At 39.6% G+C, this 18,085-nt stretch overlaps 1 protein-coding gene across 1 annotated transcript in view; it reads left to right on the top strand.

Annotated features, from left to right (window-relative positions):
* mtmr7b (myotubularin related protein 7b) overlaps positions 1 to 18,085 on the top strand; it is a 129,563-nt gene that overhangs the window by 9,337 nt on the left and 102,141 nt on the right. Inside the window, exons 2-4 of the mRNA XM_041188124.1 lie at positions 12,594 to 12,716; positions 14,397 to 14,559; positions 17,294 to 17,451. Coding sequence (XP_041044058.1) covers positions 12,594 to 12,716; positions 14,397 to 14,559; positions 17,294 to 17,451 — 444 coding nt within the window. The remainder of the gene's footprint in view (positions 1 to 12,593; positions 12,717 to 14,396; positions 14,560 to 17,293; positions 17,452 to 18,085) is intronic.

Genomic DNA, 18,085 nt, shown 5'->3' with positions numbered 1-18,085 from the left:
TGCTTTGACTGTTTTGCCATCATCAGACATCAACATGATTTCGGTCCGCCTGTTAGTTGGATACTGGAGAGTGTATTATCTGAATAAATACAGCAAAAAGTCTTATAAATGGTGTTTGTACTCTGGATACAAGTAATTGATGAGAATCAAGAGAGTTAATGTACTCATATCAGAGATTACAAATCATCTGTTCCATGTAACTTCATGTGTGTTCAACTGTCGTATTCTGCATTTATCATTACAGAAGTGGATTACTTCCATTTGGGGGGTGCTTCTTTTTTAAAAATAATAATTCTCAAGATGTGGCCATTGCTAGCAAGGGCAGTATTTATCCTCATCCCTAGTTGGCTTTCAGAAAGTGGTGGTCAGCCGCCTTCTTGAGCCATTGCAGTTCATGTGGTGAAAGTACTTCCATAGCGCTGTTAGGGAGGCAGTTCCAATATTTTGAGCCAGCATTGATGAAGGAATGGTGATATGTGTCCAAGTCACAATGATGTATGAATTGGAGAGGAACCAGGAAGAGATGGTGTCCCATGCACCTGCTGCCCTTTTCCTACTAGGTGGTGGAAGTTTGAGGGTTTCAGAGGCATTGTTGAAGAAGCCTAGGTGAGTTGTTGCAGTGCATCCAATGGATAGCACACACTGCAGCCATAGTGCACACTGCGGCCACAATGCATCAGGAGTGGATGGAGTGGATTTTTAAGATAGTAGATGGGTTACCAATCAATGGACTGCTTTGCCCTGGATAGTATTGAGTTTCTAGAGTGTTGTTGCAGCTGCAGCTAACCACACAAGTGGAGAGCATTCTATCACAGCCTTGACTTGCACTTTGTAGCTGGTGGAGAAACTGTGGTAAGTTGGAAGGTGAACCCATCCATCACAGATAACCTACCCCCTGACCTGCTCCAGTGGGCAAGCTTGACTTGTGTTTCTGGTCAATGGTGATCCCAAGATTGTTGGACCTCTTACCTCAGCGATCATTAAGTCACTGAATATCCTGGGGAAGTGGTTAGAGTCTTGTGGAGATGGTCATTTCCTGGTATTTTGTGCTTTGCATGTTACTTACCATGCATCAGCTCAAGCCTGGATGTTTATGCCTTGCATGTTATGTGACCCATTGAAGTAACTTGTAAACACTGAAAATAACTGCATTGCTGGTCTTACCTGCCCCAGTCTGGGATGATGCATTGTTATACCCCAATTATGAGTGACAAAGTGATTCAGTGAATTGGAGGTCTGATGAGTGTGCCACATAACACTAAGTCTCAGATTTACATTCACCTATTTCCACTTGAGTTTCTTATCTCAGAAGTGCCCGTGTGTAGACACATTAAGCAGAATCTAAGGCCTGAACTTTTGTAAAGAAGGAGACCCTCTTTGCCATTATTAAAATGGCTGCAGAGGGCCCGGATCCGGAAGTCACAGCACCCACCATTTTCACAGGAGGGTAATGGGTCAGGTTTCAAATTGCACATTTGTGGTAAATAGAGGCAGATGCTCATATAAAACAGTCATTTAAGATTTTCGTCAGCTAGGAGTGGGTAACATAACACGTGCAGATTAGACCTTCTAGGAGCAGGAGTTGCTTGGATAGGTGAGGTACCTTTTTGGATATGACTCCAGGACACATTTGGGGGAGATCAGGTGCCCTTTGGGATCGGCAAGGTGCTCTTTGAGAGAGGTAAGTGCCTTTTTGGATTGTTAAAAGCAGACATGAATGGCTGTAAAAAGTGCAAAAACTTATTGGAACTGTCAAAAGGAATTGTCAAGCTGTCAAGGCACTTAGAACTCCTGCCCTTTAACTATTTGAAAAAAAAACTGTCTACAGTATTTAAAAAAACTCAGTCCTTGCTATTTTACTCTGTTGACATAAGCATGAGGGTAATCATTACTGGATTAATGTTGCATGCCTGATTTCACAATCTTCCATTATCACAGTGGAATGTCTCTCAGTTCACAGCTTCATTGACAGCTCCAAGTGTTTATAGATCCTTTGAAATGGGATTATGAATTCCAATGTTCCTTGTTATGAAGGATTAAAGGAAGTTAAATGTAGTGAATGGGTTTTTAATCAACGAGAATGGGTTTTTAATCAACGAGAATGCGTTTTTTTTTGAAGTAGCAAATTCCTCAATAGACACTTAGGCCCTGCGTTGAGATGAGATAAAATTAAGTTCTTGAGTACTGGGTGAGTTAGCATGGTAGGTGTAAGGGCAAAGGGTGGCAGTTGGGGGGGGCAGAAGAAAGGTAAATGTGGTGCACAAAAATAGCTGGTTGAGATATAAAAGACAGGTCACTACAGCAGTGGTGATCAAAACTCCAAAAGCACTTGTAACTCAGCTGGCTGTGACTGCTTAAACTGTTCATTTCAATTGAAAAGTGAGTTGCATTTAAATTAAGTTGTTAAATCCCAATATTTAAGATTAGAGCAAGTACCAAAATTTATTGCAAATAATGTTTGAAATAGCAATTGCAATAATTTGATTACAGGAGACTTTTGATATTTCAATGAAAGCATTACTATTTTTTGGAAGTATTTTACTGTCTTAGCTTTCTATCAAGTAGTGGTAAATTGAGGGGACTTTTACCCTGTTCTGTTATGGTCATGAAAATGTGCTTTTTTCAAAACGTAAAAAATGGTGCTGCTTTATAGAAACCACTGCAATGTCATATCACCCAAAGCGAAACCTGGATTCACAGGAGCCACAAGTGTATGTCTCAGATTTTATTGAGAGAGATCTATGAACATAGAGCCAAAGGAGGCATGAGAAGTGGGTAAACAAAAACTAACATTTTCCCCCCACCCTTTCTTAAAGATGCAGACTCATTCTGCTGCACAATTGCACTAATACTAGCTTCTTCCCATTCTTCATATGTGAGCCTATAAGCAAGTGATAGCTGTGGAAGACATCAAACCTGATGCTGGCATGGGTCACCTGGTAGCAATGAAGAGTGGGAATCTCTGGCTGTTATTTTCCTCCTACCCCTAGCCCAGTGTTATTGACATCAGTTGGGGTCCCTAAGTGAGATTAGCTAATCAAATTGAAACTGAAATTGGGATCTTCTGGCTTATTTGACTTTGTGGATGGACTGGGTGGTGCATTTTCCAGTAAGAAATGAAAGATCATTTTCATTAATACTATTATAGTGAAATTTTGTACAAGTTGGCAAGTTAAACCAATACGGGATAATGTGATAGTATTTCCTAATACAGTTCTCTTGATATACCATGAAATAAAATGTAACTAAGCTATTCCAAGACATCTCCTCCTGCTAATTTCAACACAGTGGGAGCAGCTTTCTGTTTTGGCAGGGTTAGTAAACTGGCAGTTTCAGATCAGCTGCTATTTAGCAGCTCACCTGATATTTTTCTTTCCATTGAACATGGCGGCTGACTTAATAACATCAGTTTTCTGCCCTGTTGAAGTTGAAATGACCCCCTGTGTGTCTCCATGGTAATGATTGCCTGGTTCATCCAACAGATATAGCCAGTCCATCCAATTGGCCTCTGGTGATATTCATGGAAGTGGCTCAAGAGAAAGACTACATGGAGGCTCGCAGTCCTCATGTACCTCATTCAAATGCCCATGCTTCATGTGAACCTAGCCAACTAATGTGCGCAGGCTATTTGAATGGACGTCATCACTGTTGCATTCTATTTCACGCAATGCCCACAGGCATAATTGTTCTAACAGGGGTGTGATCACTGTACAATGCGTATTAGTTGTAGCCTTGTTTCCTACTTAGCCTGGGGACTGGTAATCAACTAACTTGGCAGAGGTCAGAGATTGAAACTGGAACTTTTCCATGGTAGTATTTGAAGAGGAACCAGAGGTTAAACTGGTAAACATTCCTCCCTCAACCAATTCTATCAAAAAACAAATTAACTTGCCATTTATCTCTTTCTGATTTGTGGGTAAAATGAAGGCCTTGTTGACCAATACACCATTAACTACACTGTGTAATTTATTGTATATGAAGTCCTTCAGGATGCTTCTGACAGATGTGATAAGGTGCTTTACAAATGTAAATCTTTCCTTCTTTAATGCAGTTCAATATTAGGATAGTAGTTTAATTGTAATCTATTTACCCTGCATAACTTAGAATGCGGAGGTCAGCATGCACACTATCCTTCCTTATCTACTTTCATTAATGAGTCAGTACCTTTCTCTACTTTTCAAATTCCTCCCCATGATTTAACATCTGTTCTTTGTAAAAAAAAATGTTTGATTTTCTTTCAGCATTTTTTTAAATGGTCCTGGGATTAAACTGTGCAATACTAGTGTATGAATGTTTCACTTGTTAGTCTAAAATTCTTTTCATGAGCGAGGAATTTCAGAAAATCTCCTCAATTGTTTCTATGGTAGGATGTCAGAGTAATTGTAGGGACCTAATTCAATCATGATTTGTGAGACTCGTGTGTGCAGTCCTGGAAGATGGTGTAGCACAAGGATTTATTTATATCTGGGGATTTAAATTATTAGGGAAAATAGAGAGTCGTTTTAGCTCTTTCATTCTGTATACCACCTTCAGATTTCCTCCATCTTTGTTCCAGTCCTACATTCTCCCACCCCTCCCACCATCTGACCAACCCCACCCTCTCACTTTCTGACCATGTGCCTGCTTTAGAGCTCTTACTTCCTTGTTTCAGTTTCTCCCCTGAACAAGTGTGGACACCCTCCTTCCCTGCCTTGCACCCCTGATTTCCTTTGTTATTTATCTGCCTTGGAGCTGTGTCTTCTCTTCCATATCTGTGCTTACCAACCATATGTATTCTTTTATGATGCCCTGGGCTAGATTATCAGATGATTAGTGCAAGTGACATTGCTTTATTCTGATCAGTAATAGGAATTGCTTGATAAAAGAGATGCTGAAGAAGCAAGTGCTTTAAGTAGGTATTGTTAGAATTCTTGATCAAGATCTAGTAAAGTGACACTAAAAATCCAGCATTATCTTATGTATATATTTGCACCCGATATTTTGACTCTGGCATAACATTCCATGCTGTTTTTTGGTTTTTGTTGTATTACTGGGTGTGTTCCAGAGGGCCATAGTCCTTTGTGGATATCATCAGGAACAGTTGGAAAGTTGTGCAGTGCTGATTTTCATCTGCTGCTGTGCTCAGAAGAACTTTGATAATTGAAAAAAAAACTTATGGAGTCATGTTAGGTGGCAGCTTTAATTACGAATGAAAGTAGCATTTTATTCTAGATTTATTAATAATCATGAAACTAGTGGAATGTGTTACAATCATGAGGTTTATAAGATTACTGTATTATGTTTTGGGACTGTATTTTTTAAATTTAGGCTTAATTGGGGAGATCATGTCACCTGTTCTGATGTCTGCCTGACAGTAAGGCTGCTTGGTTTGATTCTTAGAGATCAAAGGAAGCTTAGATTGTTTTACTGGGAAGAAGGTGTCAGTACGCTTGGATATAATGGCAGCAGTCTGTATGTTAACAGTGGAGACTGGGAGTCTCCAAAGTCCCAGAAAAGTTTTGAAACTGTCAGGTTGTAAACTGTTGTGCTTTAAACTATCCATTTAGCTCCAAGATGAAAGAGAGTTGGCCTGTCAAGGATGGCTAATTAGCCATTGTACCTCAATACAAGGTCCATGCGATTCACGTTGCCGTGAGGAAGGATGCAGAGGAAGCCATTCTAAAGATCAGGTTACTGACTTTTCCTAGGGAAAAATTTTCCCTTCGGCGAATGGGCGTGGGGCCTGCTCGCCGACGTGTAAAGTGACGTGGAATGACGTCAGGCTGAACTCCCGTCCCGCGTCATTTGTATTTTCAGGTTGGCAGGGGCACAGCCGAGTCAGCTGTGCACCCGCTGACCTGTCAATCGCCGATTGAGGCCATTCAAAAAGTAATTGAACCAATTAGTGGACCTGCCCGCCCAACCTTAAGCACTGGCGTCCACCTGAAAAAGCATGAAACCTCATCCACAAGTGGGATGAGGTTTCATGACTGAATTAAAAAATTAAGCTTCACTTTTATTTAAAGTTATGTCCATGTCCCGACTTATGCATGAGGGGCCATGGATGGTAAATTAAATTCTTGACAGAACTTTTTCACTCTGGGAACCGATCTCCCTGAGGCAGCGCTTAGTCTCAGGAAGATCGGAGCTCACTTCTGCATTTGGTATCTCCCCCTCACACCCACATAGGAAACTCACAGTGCTTCTGTGCTGATGTCATTGGCTGGGGTTTAATTGGCCCACCCATGAAAAATGGCGGCGCACCCCCAATCGGGGGCGCCGATTGGAGGGCTGCCCGCTTACACCCGCTCCCACACCCCCTTCTCCCCCAACAGGGGAAAATGTTGCCCCTAGAATATCACACACAGCATTTGGAGTCTGCCTGGATCTGGGAGAGAGTGAGTAGCTAGAGGCCAAAGGTCTCTGTGGTTTGCCACACAGGAATGCGGGTGGAAACTTGTGCTTTGATTGAAAAGATCAAATTTGTGGAGAGTTAAAACAAGGCTGAAAGAATTGCCTAGCTTGGACTAGAGTGAGAGTCTCCAGGGGGAAAAAAGAAACCTCACTGAGAAAGAAAGTTTTAAGATTGTAAGTTACCAGGCTGAGAAAAGAACAGGAATAAACTCTCAGAAGCTAAGAATCACTTTGGATTGATTCTGACAAAACTGAATGCCTATGCAATGGATGGTGTAAGGTATACCTGTGAAACGTGTTTTTCGATTGGACTAAGACTAAGGAAGGGGGTATTCCATTCTGTGGTTTTAAAGTATAAATTGCCTACAAAGATGGTGATTAGTTAATAATGTTTTTTAGTCATTTGTAATGGTAAAATGTCTCAAAACATGAAACCTTGATGTGTTATTCTTTTAGTCATTAAGTGGAAGTTCAAATTTCTTTTTAAAATTCATCACTTTGGGGACTGTAATGGCTGGAAAAACCCACTTGGCTCATTAATATCCTTCAGGGGAGGAAATCTGCTGTCTTTATCCAGTCTGGCCTACATGTGACTCCAGATCCACAGCAATGTGATTGACTCTTAACTGTCCTCTGAAATGGCATGCCACTCAGTACAAGAGCAGTTAAGGATGGTAACAAATGCTGGCCTTGCCAGCGATGCTTGCATCCCAAGAATGAATTTAAAAACCGTGCTAAGAGATACAAATGCTGCCTCCAATGCACTATTATACTGTCAGGTTCTGAGGAATTTGTTGGTAACAAGACCTTTACATTGAGAGGTACATGTGAAATTGCAAGGATTGCAGTAGGGCCTACCACCAAAGTTGAAAAGAATAGGAGAGTCAAGATACAATAAATCAAGAGGTAGCAATTAGATGTCAGGAGACTTGGGCTTTACAGTCCATAGCTTGTGGGAGGATTGCAGGAAGCTGTCAGATTATGACCAACATAGGATATGTCCTGCTAAACCACTACTTTACTCCTTTACTCCTGTTAAAATTTTTATCTTTTTTTATTCTTTCAAGGGTATGGGCATCGCTGGCTCGGCAGAATTTATTGCCCATGCCTGAGTTCTCTTGAGAAGGTGGTGGTGAGCTGCTGCCTTGAACCGCTGCAGTCCATGTGGTGTAGGTACAACCACAGTGCTGTTAGGAAGGGGGTTTCAGGAAGTTGACCTAGCGACAGTAAAGGAACGATGATACATTTCCAAGTCAGGATGGTGTGTGACTTGGAGGGGAACTTGCAGGTGGTGGTATTCCCAGGTAACTGCAGCCTTTGTCCTTCTAGGTGGTAGAGGGTAGTAGTGAGTTGCTGTAGTGCATCTTGTAGATTGTGCATATTGCTGCCACGGTGCATCAGTGGTGGAGAGAGCAATTGTTTAAGGTGGTGGATGGGGTGCCAGTTAAGTGGGATGTTTTGTTCTGGATGGTGTCAAGCTTCTTAAGTGTTGTTGGAGCTGCACTCATCCAGGCAAGTGGAGAGTATTCCATCACACTCTTGACTTGTGCCTTGTAGATGTTGGACAGGTTTGAAGGAGTCGGGAGGTGAGTTATTCACTGCAGGATTCCCAGCCTCTGACATGCTTTTGTAGCCACAGCATTTATATGGCTGGTCTGGTTCAGCTTCTGGTCAATAGTAACTCCCAGGATGTTCACAGCAGGTTAGTGTATAAATGCCCTCTTCTTTCTGTTCTTCCCAAAATGCGTCACATTCTACTAGCATTGCGTTTCTTTTCACTCAAATCTCTTTTGCTGATTTAAATTATTGAACTGAGGGAAAGATGGCTCTGAATTGGCAATTACACTCTGACCAAAGGAGTTTGAATGAAGCCCAAACTAAAGTGAAATTCTGTTTGTTGGCTATGAAGGACCAGTGTGAAATAAGTATGCAGTTTGACCTAGTTTCTAATGAGTATGAATTCCTAGCACGTTGTTGAAAATCTCACCCAAAGACAGCATAACAGTGGCTGGTGTGGGAAACAGAAGAAATTAGACTGGTGCAGGAAGGGGTTGTGGGCTTGACACTTTGTTGGAACTGTGTAAGAAGAGCTTTATCCTGTACTTTGCTTGTACTGTTCTGGACCTAAAAAGCTTGATTCTGGCCCATGTTTAGAAAAAAATGGAAATCTATTCCCTTGAGTATTAATATATCTAATTTTTGATGAGCACAAAGAAATGTAAGGCTATGCCCTACAAGTGAGATGTTATCTATCAGCATTTGCACAAATAACCCCTAGTTGGTTCTCTAGATAAGAAGAACAGCACTTATAGCAGCCTGCCTGAAATATTTATTCTCCTTTGCTGAAAACCATAATATATTTTCCTTGTACTGCAACTGTGTTTCATACTATTCATGAGAACTTTATCCGCCTTTTAATATTAGGTAAAAGAGCAGATGGTATTCTTGTTCGGAGGGGACATTTTGAGTAATCAGTATTTGCACTTCAGAAAATGCGAAGTGAAAAGCATAGCTTTTATCAAAAACAAAGTCGATTAGCACATAGGTTGGTTGTGCTTCACAAAGAGCTCACTCCTTGGGTGGTATGTTGGATTGATTTATTGTGCTTCCAAAGTTTTTTGTATTCAGTTCAATCTGTCAGTCCACAAGTTGAGAAAAGCCCATTCCCCAAAGGGTCACAAGCAACTGCAGCAATTTTTTTTCTGCAATGGTGCTCATAATGGCACTTCTAGAATGTACCTATTTTTATAAGTAATTTTGTTGTATTGGGGAGGTACTTCCTAAACTGATATTGTGCTGATTGTCTTATTTAAAAACAAATTTTTCGCACGAAATTCAGCTTGCTTATACTGTATCTCTTCACCTTCTGCTTGCTCGCTATGATTTGTTGGTGAGCTGCTGTCAGGGTTTTTCTGTGTGCTCACTGGCTCAAAGCACACAAGTAACCTGCATGTTATTGTATCATGTCTTTAATTTTCCTCTCCTCGACGTGTGGGAATGTTTTGTAGGAAGTACAGCCTACTGTACTTCCTACAAGGATGGTGGTGTGGATTTGTACTGTGTTATGGAGCGCTCCAACACACTGAACCACTGTTGAAACCATTTCTTTTGAAGTATGGTGGAATGCACCTTCATCAAATATCTCTTACTTTAGTCAATTTTAAAAGGTTGTACTATTTTCCATGCTTAGCTGAAATGCAATTATTAAATTCACAACATGGCAATCAAACCACAGGAAAAGGGAAGATTTCTATGCTTTAACTGTAGTAAAATTGAGGATATGTTTATAAAGACCAGTAGACAAATAAGATCTACTTGCCTTTAACAGGTAGGAGCACAGGGCAATTGATATTACAGCTAAATTTTAAGCTGAGGTTTTATTTTCCCTGTTTGTGATACTGAAAACCCACAGGGCTGATATCCCATTGTATATGGTATCAAGGAGTGGCCACCTCAACGTAATACTGTGCCACTATGGTCACACGTCAGGCTGGAAAGATTGGTAATTCTGCCAGAATTTGCCTGCTTTGGGGGCACAGTGTTGCCACCTGCATCTTTCCACCGCCCAACAAGTGCACTGAACGAATGTTTCCTTTGGTGGAGGTTGGTTTAAAGTTACAAAACGAGTTGCAGATCCCAGTTGGTCTTTATTATCAGCCTTGCAATGGCTGGTAGGCATCATTTCACTCACTGGGATACTGTTGCTGTTTGACCAGGAAACTCTATGCCTGAGCACTTGATTCCCTGGACCATGTTCCACTTCACGGAAGTGATCCTATTTGAGTGAAGAGATTCTCTCTTATGCAAGGCTTATGAAAGTTGGGGAAGAAGGCTGGAACCCAGCATATTCAAATCATAAGCCTTCTGTTGGCTTTGGTGAGTATGTGCTGAATGGGTCATTGGCTTTTGGCATCTGCCTTTTTAACTAATTAAGTCCATTACAATTCTAACTTCAAAAGTTTATTTTTTAAAAAAGAGGAAGAACGACACCAGTTAGCCAATGTGATCTTAAAAGGGTAAGTTAGTTAGAAGAACACAGCTGTGCATTAGCTGGCAAATACGATATTGGACACTGTCAGGCTGAAATGGAGATGCACTGTGTGGGGAACAATCACAGAAGTGTTATAGCATAGGAGGCCATTTAGCCCTTTGTGTCTGTGCCAGTTCTCTATAGCAGTAATTCACCTAGTGCCATTCTCCAGCCTTCTCCCATAGCCCTGCACGTTCCTTCTTTACGAATAACAATCCAATTCCCTTTTGAATGCCTTGATTGAACCTGCCTCCCCCACACTCTCAGGAAGTGCATTCCAGGGCCTAACCACTTGCTTTGTGAAAAAGTTGTTCCTCATGTTGCCATTGCTTCTTCTGTTCATTGTTTTAAATTTGCACCCTCAGATTCTTGACCCTTCCACTAATGGGAACATTTCTTTCCCTATCCACTCTCACCCCTCATGATTTTGAATACCTCTATCAAACCTCTTCTCTAAGGATAACAGCTTCTCCAGTATATCTATGTAAATGAAGATCCTCATCCCTGGGACTATTCTCATGAATCTGTTCTGCACTCTGTCTAATGCCTTCATATCTTTTCCTAACGTGATGCACCCAAAACTGGGTGCAATAATCCGGTTGAGGCCAAACCAGTGTTTTTTTTACAAGTTAAGCATAACTTCCCTGCTTCCTTTCTTTTAGACTCTTGTTAATAAGGCTTATGTTGCTGTATGCTTTATTAACTGCATTCTCCACCCGTCTTGCCACATCTAGTGACCTATACACGTATACAGCCAGGTCCCTCTGCTCAGCGCCCCTTTTAGAATTGTACCCATAATTTTATATTGTTTCTCCGCCTTCTTCCTACCAAAATGAAACATGTCAAACTTCTCTGCATTAAGTTTTGTCTGCAATTTGTTCGTCCATTCCATCAAACTGTCTATGTCCTTTTGAAGTTCTACACTATCCTCCTCACAGTTAATGCTTCCAATTTTCCTATCTTTCACAAATTTTGAAATTGTGCCCTATACACCAAGGTTTAAGTCATTAATATATATCAGGAAGAGCAAGGGTTCCAACACTGGCACCTGGGGTGCTCCATTACAAACCTTCCTTCAATCTGAAAAATATCCTTTAACCACTACTATCTGTTTCCTGTTGCTCAGCCAATTTCATAGCCATGTTGCCACTGCCTCTTTTATTCCATGAACTATAGCTTTTCCCACTTTATCAAATGCCTTTTGGACGTCCATGTACACCACATCATCAACCTTCTCTGTTACCTAATTTCTAGAAATTTCCCCACCACTGAGGTTAAACTGATTGACCTGTAGTTGCTGGGTTTATCTTTGTACCTTTTTTGAACAAAGTTGTAACATTTGCAATTCTCTAGTCCTCTGGCACCACTCCTGAGTCTAAGGAAGACTGGAAATTTATGGCCAGTGCCTCCTCTTGGATACATCTCATCTGGTCCTGGTGCCTTAACAACTTTAAGTTCAGATAGCCGATCCAATTTAAGTTTTGGTCAGTGATAGCCCCTTGGATGTTAATGGTGGGGTTTTAATGATGGTAATGCTGTTGAGTGTCAAATGATGATTGTTAGTTTTTCTCTTGTTGGAGTTGACCATTGGCACTATTATAGTGTGAATATTATTTGCCACATATCAGCCCAAGCATGAATATTGTCCAGGTTTTTCATATGTGGGTACACACTGTTTCATTATCTGGGGAGTTGTAAATGTTACTGATCTCTGTGCAATCTTCAGCAAACATCCCCACTTCTGACCTTATTTTGGAGAAGCAGCTGAACATGTTTGGGCCTAAGACACTGCCTTGAAACGATGACCTAGCTGGCACTGAGGTGATTGGCCTCCAATAACCACAAGTATTTTCCTTTGTGATAGGTATGACTCCCATTAGTGAACTACAGTTCATTTGCAGTTTATTCTTGGAAAATTCTAAATGTGTATCTTAGATTTTTTTCCTTTAGATATCTTAAGCATATCCATTGCTGTTCTGCATAACAGAACAAATTGACATAAACTGCAAATGCTATCCTGCTCTGGAAATCAGGATGACAGATATTAAGTTGATGTTGTTTGACTGAAGAGCAAAATGGGATTTAATTATATGATACATACAATTTTTATTATGTTTATTACCTGTTCAATTGTAACTTCACTTTCTATGCACTCATTTCATGTTTGTAGGTTGACAATGTTCGTTTGCTGGATCGAGTCTCCTCAAAGAAAGCATCAGTTGGTTCGCTGTATCTGACGGCAACACACTTGATTTTTGTAGAGCATTTGTCTGAATCTCGGAAAGAAACCTGGGTAAGTTACATTTAACTTTCACAGAACTGAATGGCTATTTAAAAGTTTTCTATGATACTTGTATGATAGATGTTTATGTATTTTGGTAGATGTTTCCTTGCATGTTGTTATATTTGTTACTTTCTTTATTATTGCGATGTCTTGGCAGAAGGGGAAATAATAGAGTTTATATATTTTCTCTTGGCCGTGTATTAAGAGTAACAAAGAGCGTGAAAAGGAATTATATCTGTGTCTGCCCAATGTTGGACAGAACGTTATGGAATGTTGCTTTATCAAATTTTAATCTGTTGGAAAATTCATCAATCTGTAAAGGGCTGTTTAAAAAGAAGAGTCCATCCAGGTAACATGTTTACTGGGGATTATACTGAAACCAGGGAAAATGTAATTTTCTCAAGTTGCAGAGATGAAGATTAATTTTCCACCTCCAGCTGTGCTGTTCATCAAACTGAATTCTAGACAGGCCAGAGGACATGTCAGTACCTGATTTTGCTGTCATGGGCCAATAACATGACCCAGATGAACCTCTGGAACAGACTCTCAATCATCTCTAGGAGCTGATGATTGCCACCTCAGGGTATTAAAAGAAATAGGTGAGGAAAATACAACTGCGTTAGTCACAATTTTCCACAGCTCTCTCAATTCAAGAATGGTGCCTTTTTTGAATTGGAAAATTATAAATGTCACTTCGTTATTTAAGAAGGGAGACAGGGAGAAAGCAGGTAACTGCAGACATGTCAACTTAACACCAGTTGTGGGCAAATTGCTATGTTATATCGTAAGTGACTGAGTACTTGGCCGAGTAACAGCTGATCAAAGAGAGTTAAAAGAAGTTAAAAGAGAATTTGTGAGGGGGAGGTTACACTTGACTAATTGAGTTTGCTTTTTTGAGGAGGTCACTAGTATGGTGGATGGAGGAGAATCTATAGATATCACCTATGTGGACTTCCAGATGACATTTATTAAGATTATTAGCAAAAACAAAGGGGCATGGGATTGGAGGTAACCTTGTGAAATGGGTTGATAATTTGTTAGAAGAAAGAAAGCGGGAATGCAAGGTTCATTCTCTGACTGGTGGGATATGACAAGTGGTTTGGGATCTGTACTGGGGTCTCAGCTTTTCATCATATACAGGCTATTTATAAGGACCTTATGCAACTTTAAACTTGAATAACATAATAGAAGCAGACTATAAAAGGCATATGAAAGCATAAAGTTTTTTTGTTAATGTTGTTTTAATGTTTTCCTGATTGAGAATAGCGATAGTAGAAGAAAACTCCAGCTGTGTGTTAGGGCTAGTGGAACTGAAATTCATTGCAGTTAGGAGAAGAAAATTCACTGCTTATTACAAGAAAAATGCACCAGACAGGAAATCAGTTAACAATTGGATGAAAAACTTTCTATCATTTATACATCCAAAGTTATTAAAGTTTAAAGCTACACAAGGCCTTTATACACACTGTGTATGTTGATGACTTGGTTGAAGGAAGTGAAAATTGAATATTCAAATTTTCCGATGAAAGTAAGCTGGGAGGCACAGTTGCTCAGATTAAAGAGCTTTTTTTTTTGTTGGTTAGTTCCTAAGACAAAATGTGCAGTTCTACTGGTATCCTATGATCATTTCCTAGAAAACAGGCAGTAGATATTTCACAATATGTGTGGCTTATTTACTTTTTCCGTTAGATACTTCATAGTCAGATCTGTGCTGTGGAAAAGCAAGCAACAACTGCAACAGGCTGTCCCCTGCTTATTCGTTGCAAAAACTTCCAGGTCATCCAGTTTATCATTTCACAAGAAAGAGATTGCCATGATATTTACATTTCGTTAATTCGTTTATCACGCCCAGGTATGGTTTTTCTAGTTGATCAGCTTGTTTTGAATAGAAACTGTGATACTGAACACAAAACCTTGGTGGATTTAATCAAGATCTGAATTAAGATTTAAATAAACTCCTAGCCAACTTAAAATGTTAGAAAAATCACTTGAGAAGAGAAAAATAATTAGTAAATACCTGGAATTTCCTATGTTTTTGTACTCCGTGATATGCGTAAATGAACTAGAAACCAAATACACACTAAAAGATTACAGGTGCAAATAAATTACTCCCAAATCTCCACCATCTTTACAATCACCTAGAAATCCTACTGCCCAAACGTATTTCGGCTTGTAAAACTGGTCCCATCTCTAAGTTATTGGGCCCTATATATGAGATTCCTGTAATTGCACTTTCTCCAAGCCTCTCTTCAAATTATGAACACATTTTCAGGTACAGCATGAAACAGTAATTTTTTTAATCTTTTATCTCAGTGCTTAAGTGTTTTCAGAAAAACATCCTCACTGGGACCTGCATTCTATTTTCCATGCCTTAGAATGCATTTGTATGGTGATATTACAAGTCACATTGAAAACTGGCAAATCCTGGATTCTGGTTGTATAAATTCGCTGGGTAGAATTTTTTGTCCCGCGGGCGGATGTGCGCCTGACCCAAATGGGAGTGAAATAGTGCACGGTGATGTTGGGTGAGTGACCCGACGTCATCGTGCACTCTCGATCAGCAGGTATGCACGAGAGGTGGCAGCGCGCCTTCCGACAATTAAGAGGCCTATTAAGACCCTTAAGCTGCCATTCTCTGGGCAGAAGTTTTCATTTCGCGGACGCGCGCACAAGGGCTGGCAGTATGACCACATGATGTAGACGTACAGTGGAGTTGATGTGAGAAGGCAAGGTTGTGGTAGAAGAGCAACTATTATCTTATTGAGTAGCAGAGCAGGCTTGAAGGGCCAAATGGCCTACTCCAGCACCTATTTCTTGCTCTTTGTTTGTCAACATTGCATACTAGCCACAGTAGGGTCCATCTTTCAACGTTTTGATTTGCATTTGATTATCAATAGGAAAGTGGAAAAAGACAGTTCATTCAGCTTTTAAAAAAAAAAGTCAGGATATTTGGCTGGAGTGGCAATGTTGTAGACAGAATACCATTCTAAAATTCTGGGGTGGGCACACAAGGATTGGCATAAATGTTGCATTACCTATTCTCTTAGTGCTACTGGACCGTTCCCAGGAATTGAGATAAGTGGACACTAGGGTAAACTTGCAGGCGAAACCCCGAGTAGCTACAACTCTGACTGCCTACCACCAGAAATTTTGAGGTCCCTTTTTTTCCATTGTAGCATTACATTTTCTTTTCAGAAGCTGAGTGATCTCCCACATATTGCCAACATTTTGTACTTTTATTTTGGACTCCTAGCATTACAGTTTATTTTTTTCCTTTATCACTTTTTCACTTGAACTGTAATTTGGATACTTGTGTAGCATTATAAGATAAAATATTTTTAAAAAGCTCGATGTCCTTGGGCAAAATAAAATCTAAGACACTTGTTTAGCAGAGACTGCCTCAAAGGAATATTGTCTTAATGATCCCATGATACTATGGTGGCTCACCACCACCTTTTCGAGGGCAATTAGGGATGCACAATAAATGCAGGCCTTGCCAATGATTCCCACGTTCCATAAGCAAACTAAATAGAAATTGTGTGCTCTAATTGGGTCTTCCATGTGTCTGTTTGTAATTGATGCTATTGTTGTAATGCACATGAGTGGAAGATTGTATTTGAAGTGATAATCTAAATGTGATTCCAATGAAAAACTAAGTACACAATTGAAACCTTTGTATTCATTGTCTGCAGATATGTGACCTTTATTTTATCTCTAGACAAATTGGAATGCTTGCTTAATACCTTATGTCTAGCATATTGGGCATTTTGCAAATCCCAATGTTTTCTATGTTCCTAGATCTTTTGATTGCATTGGAATCCCATTGTAAATTAAATTGGGATAATCAGATTTGCGCATATTAAAGCTGGGTAATTGCATCATTACTTGCTTGATATAGAGTAAATTTTATGTTTACTATCAAGTAGTGCTATACATTTACTTGTATCAGTATTATGATTGTAAGTTTGTGAATCTGCCTTATCTGGACATGCTCTCTAAACAGACTGTTCTCTATAAGTGCTTCACATTTCTGAATCTGCCCTGTGACAGATTTTGAAGTAAATGAAGCTTCCCACATATGCATTTTACTTATAATATTAAAATGGCTCAGTACAACACCACACAATTCATTGGCTTACCATAGCACCAAGGCAGCCCCACAAGCATGTTTTTAAACAAAAAATAAGACTTTTAGTTGAGTACTTTTGATGTGATATAGCATTAAAATTCCATACCAAAGCCATTATACAAAGCTTCATTCTTCAACATGTTTGCTGATGGTGGAAGCTAAACCGTTAAGCAGCATATATTCACGAAACCTCCTCAAAAGGTCATATAGGTTTTGGTCAGCAGTTATGGTACATGGAAGAAAAGTTAAGAATAAGGGTATCTTGATATGACTATTGGTTTTCCTTGCTGTGCTTGTTTATTTTCCCCATTGAAAGTATAGTATTTTAAAAAAAATATTATTTTAGTTGCAACATTAACTGGTCTGATTGTGCTGAATAGCTTAAAAGTTAATGTAAGCTAGATGAACAACAGGAAATGAAAGTTTACTAATGGTTTTGTCTTTGTGATGTTTTTAGTAAAGTATGAAGAATTGTATTGCTTCTCATTTAACCCAAAGCAAGAAAAAAATGAGAGGGACCGAGGCTGGAATCTGATTGATCTCAAGGCTGAATACAACCGCATGGGGGTTCCTAATAGCTTGTGGCAAGTTTCTCATGTAAATAGAGACTATGGGGTAAGTTTAGGAATAGAAATGATCACAAGTCTTACATTTTCTAAACTCTCACATTGCTTCTGCACTAGCTGGATGTTATAAATATTTTAGCATATTAAAATGTAAAAGCATTGATTCTATTGACTAAGATTTAATAAAATGAGGCTCAATCTGTTGTCAGTTCAGCAGAATAAAATCATTCTAAAGAGAATCCACAGTACCCTACCACTTAATTCAAACTATAAGAGGGAATTCGGTGACATAGCTGAGATTTATCTTGCTGTATAAAGAATTAAATATTTAGCAACATTACTTAGAAGGTAGTTGTACTCTTAAGCTGATTCTTCACATGAAAAATTGCTTAGCAGAGTCCCAGGGATCTTTCTTGTCAGAGGTAATTTTTATGTAGTTACTTACAAGGATGTAGAAAAGAGTGAAGATCAATGTGAATCACAGCTTCCCATATCTTTTCCAATATTCTCGTAAACAAGTGGGAGAACACGAAGTGAGCAGGTTCAATAGTAAATCGACAAATCCAGAAGTAAAAACAGGAACTTCAGTATGCAGATAGAGATGAAGGGGTCAATTTTAATTTTAGGCAAAAAATATATGCACTACTTATACAAAGTCGTTGCTGTGAGACCCAAGCCATTCT

Source organism: Carcharodon carcharias, chromosome 1, assembly GCF_017639515.1.
Source record: "Carcharodon carcharias isolate sCarCar2 chromosome 1, sCarCar2.pri, whole genome shotgun sequence".
In the NCBI taxonomy this organism is placed as follows: Eukaryota; Metazoa; Chordata; class Chondrichthyes; order Lamniformes; family Lamnidae; genus Carcharodon; species Carcharodon carcharias.
This window is presented reverse-complemented; position numbering and strand designations above follow the sequence as displayed.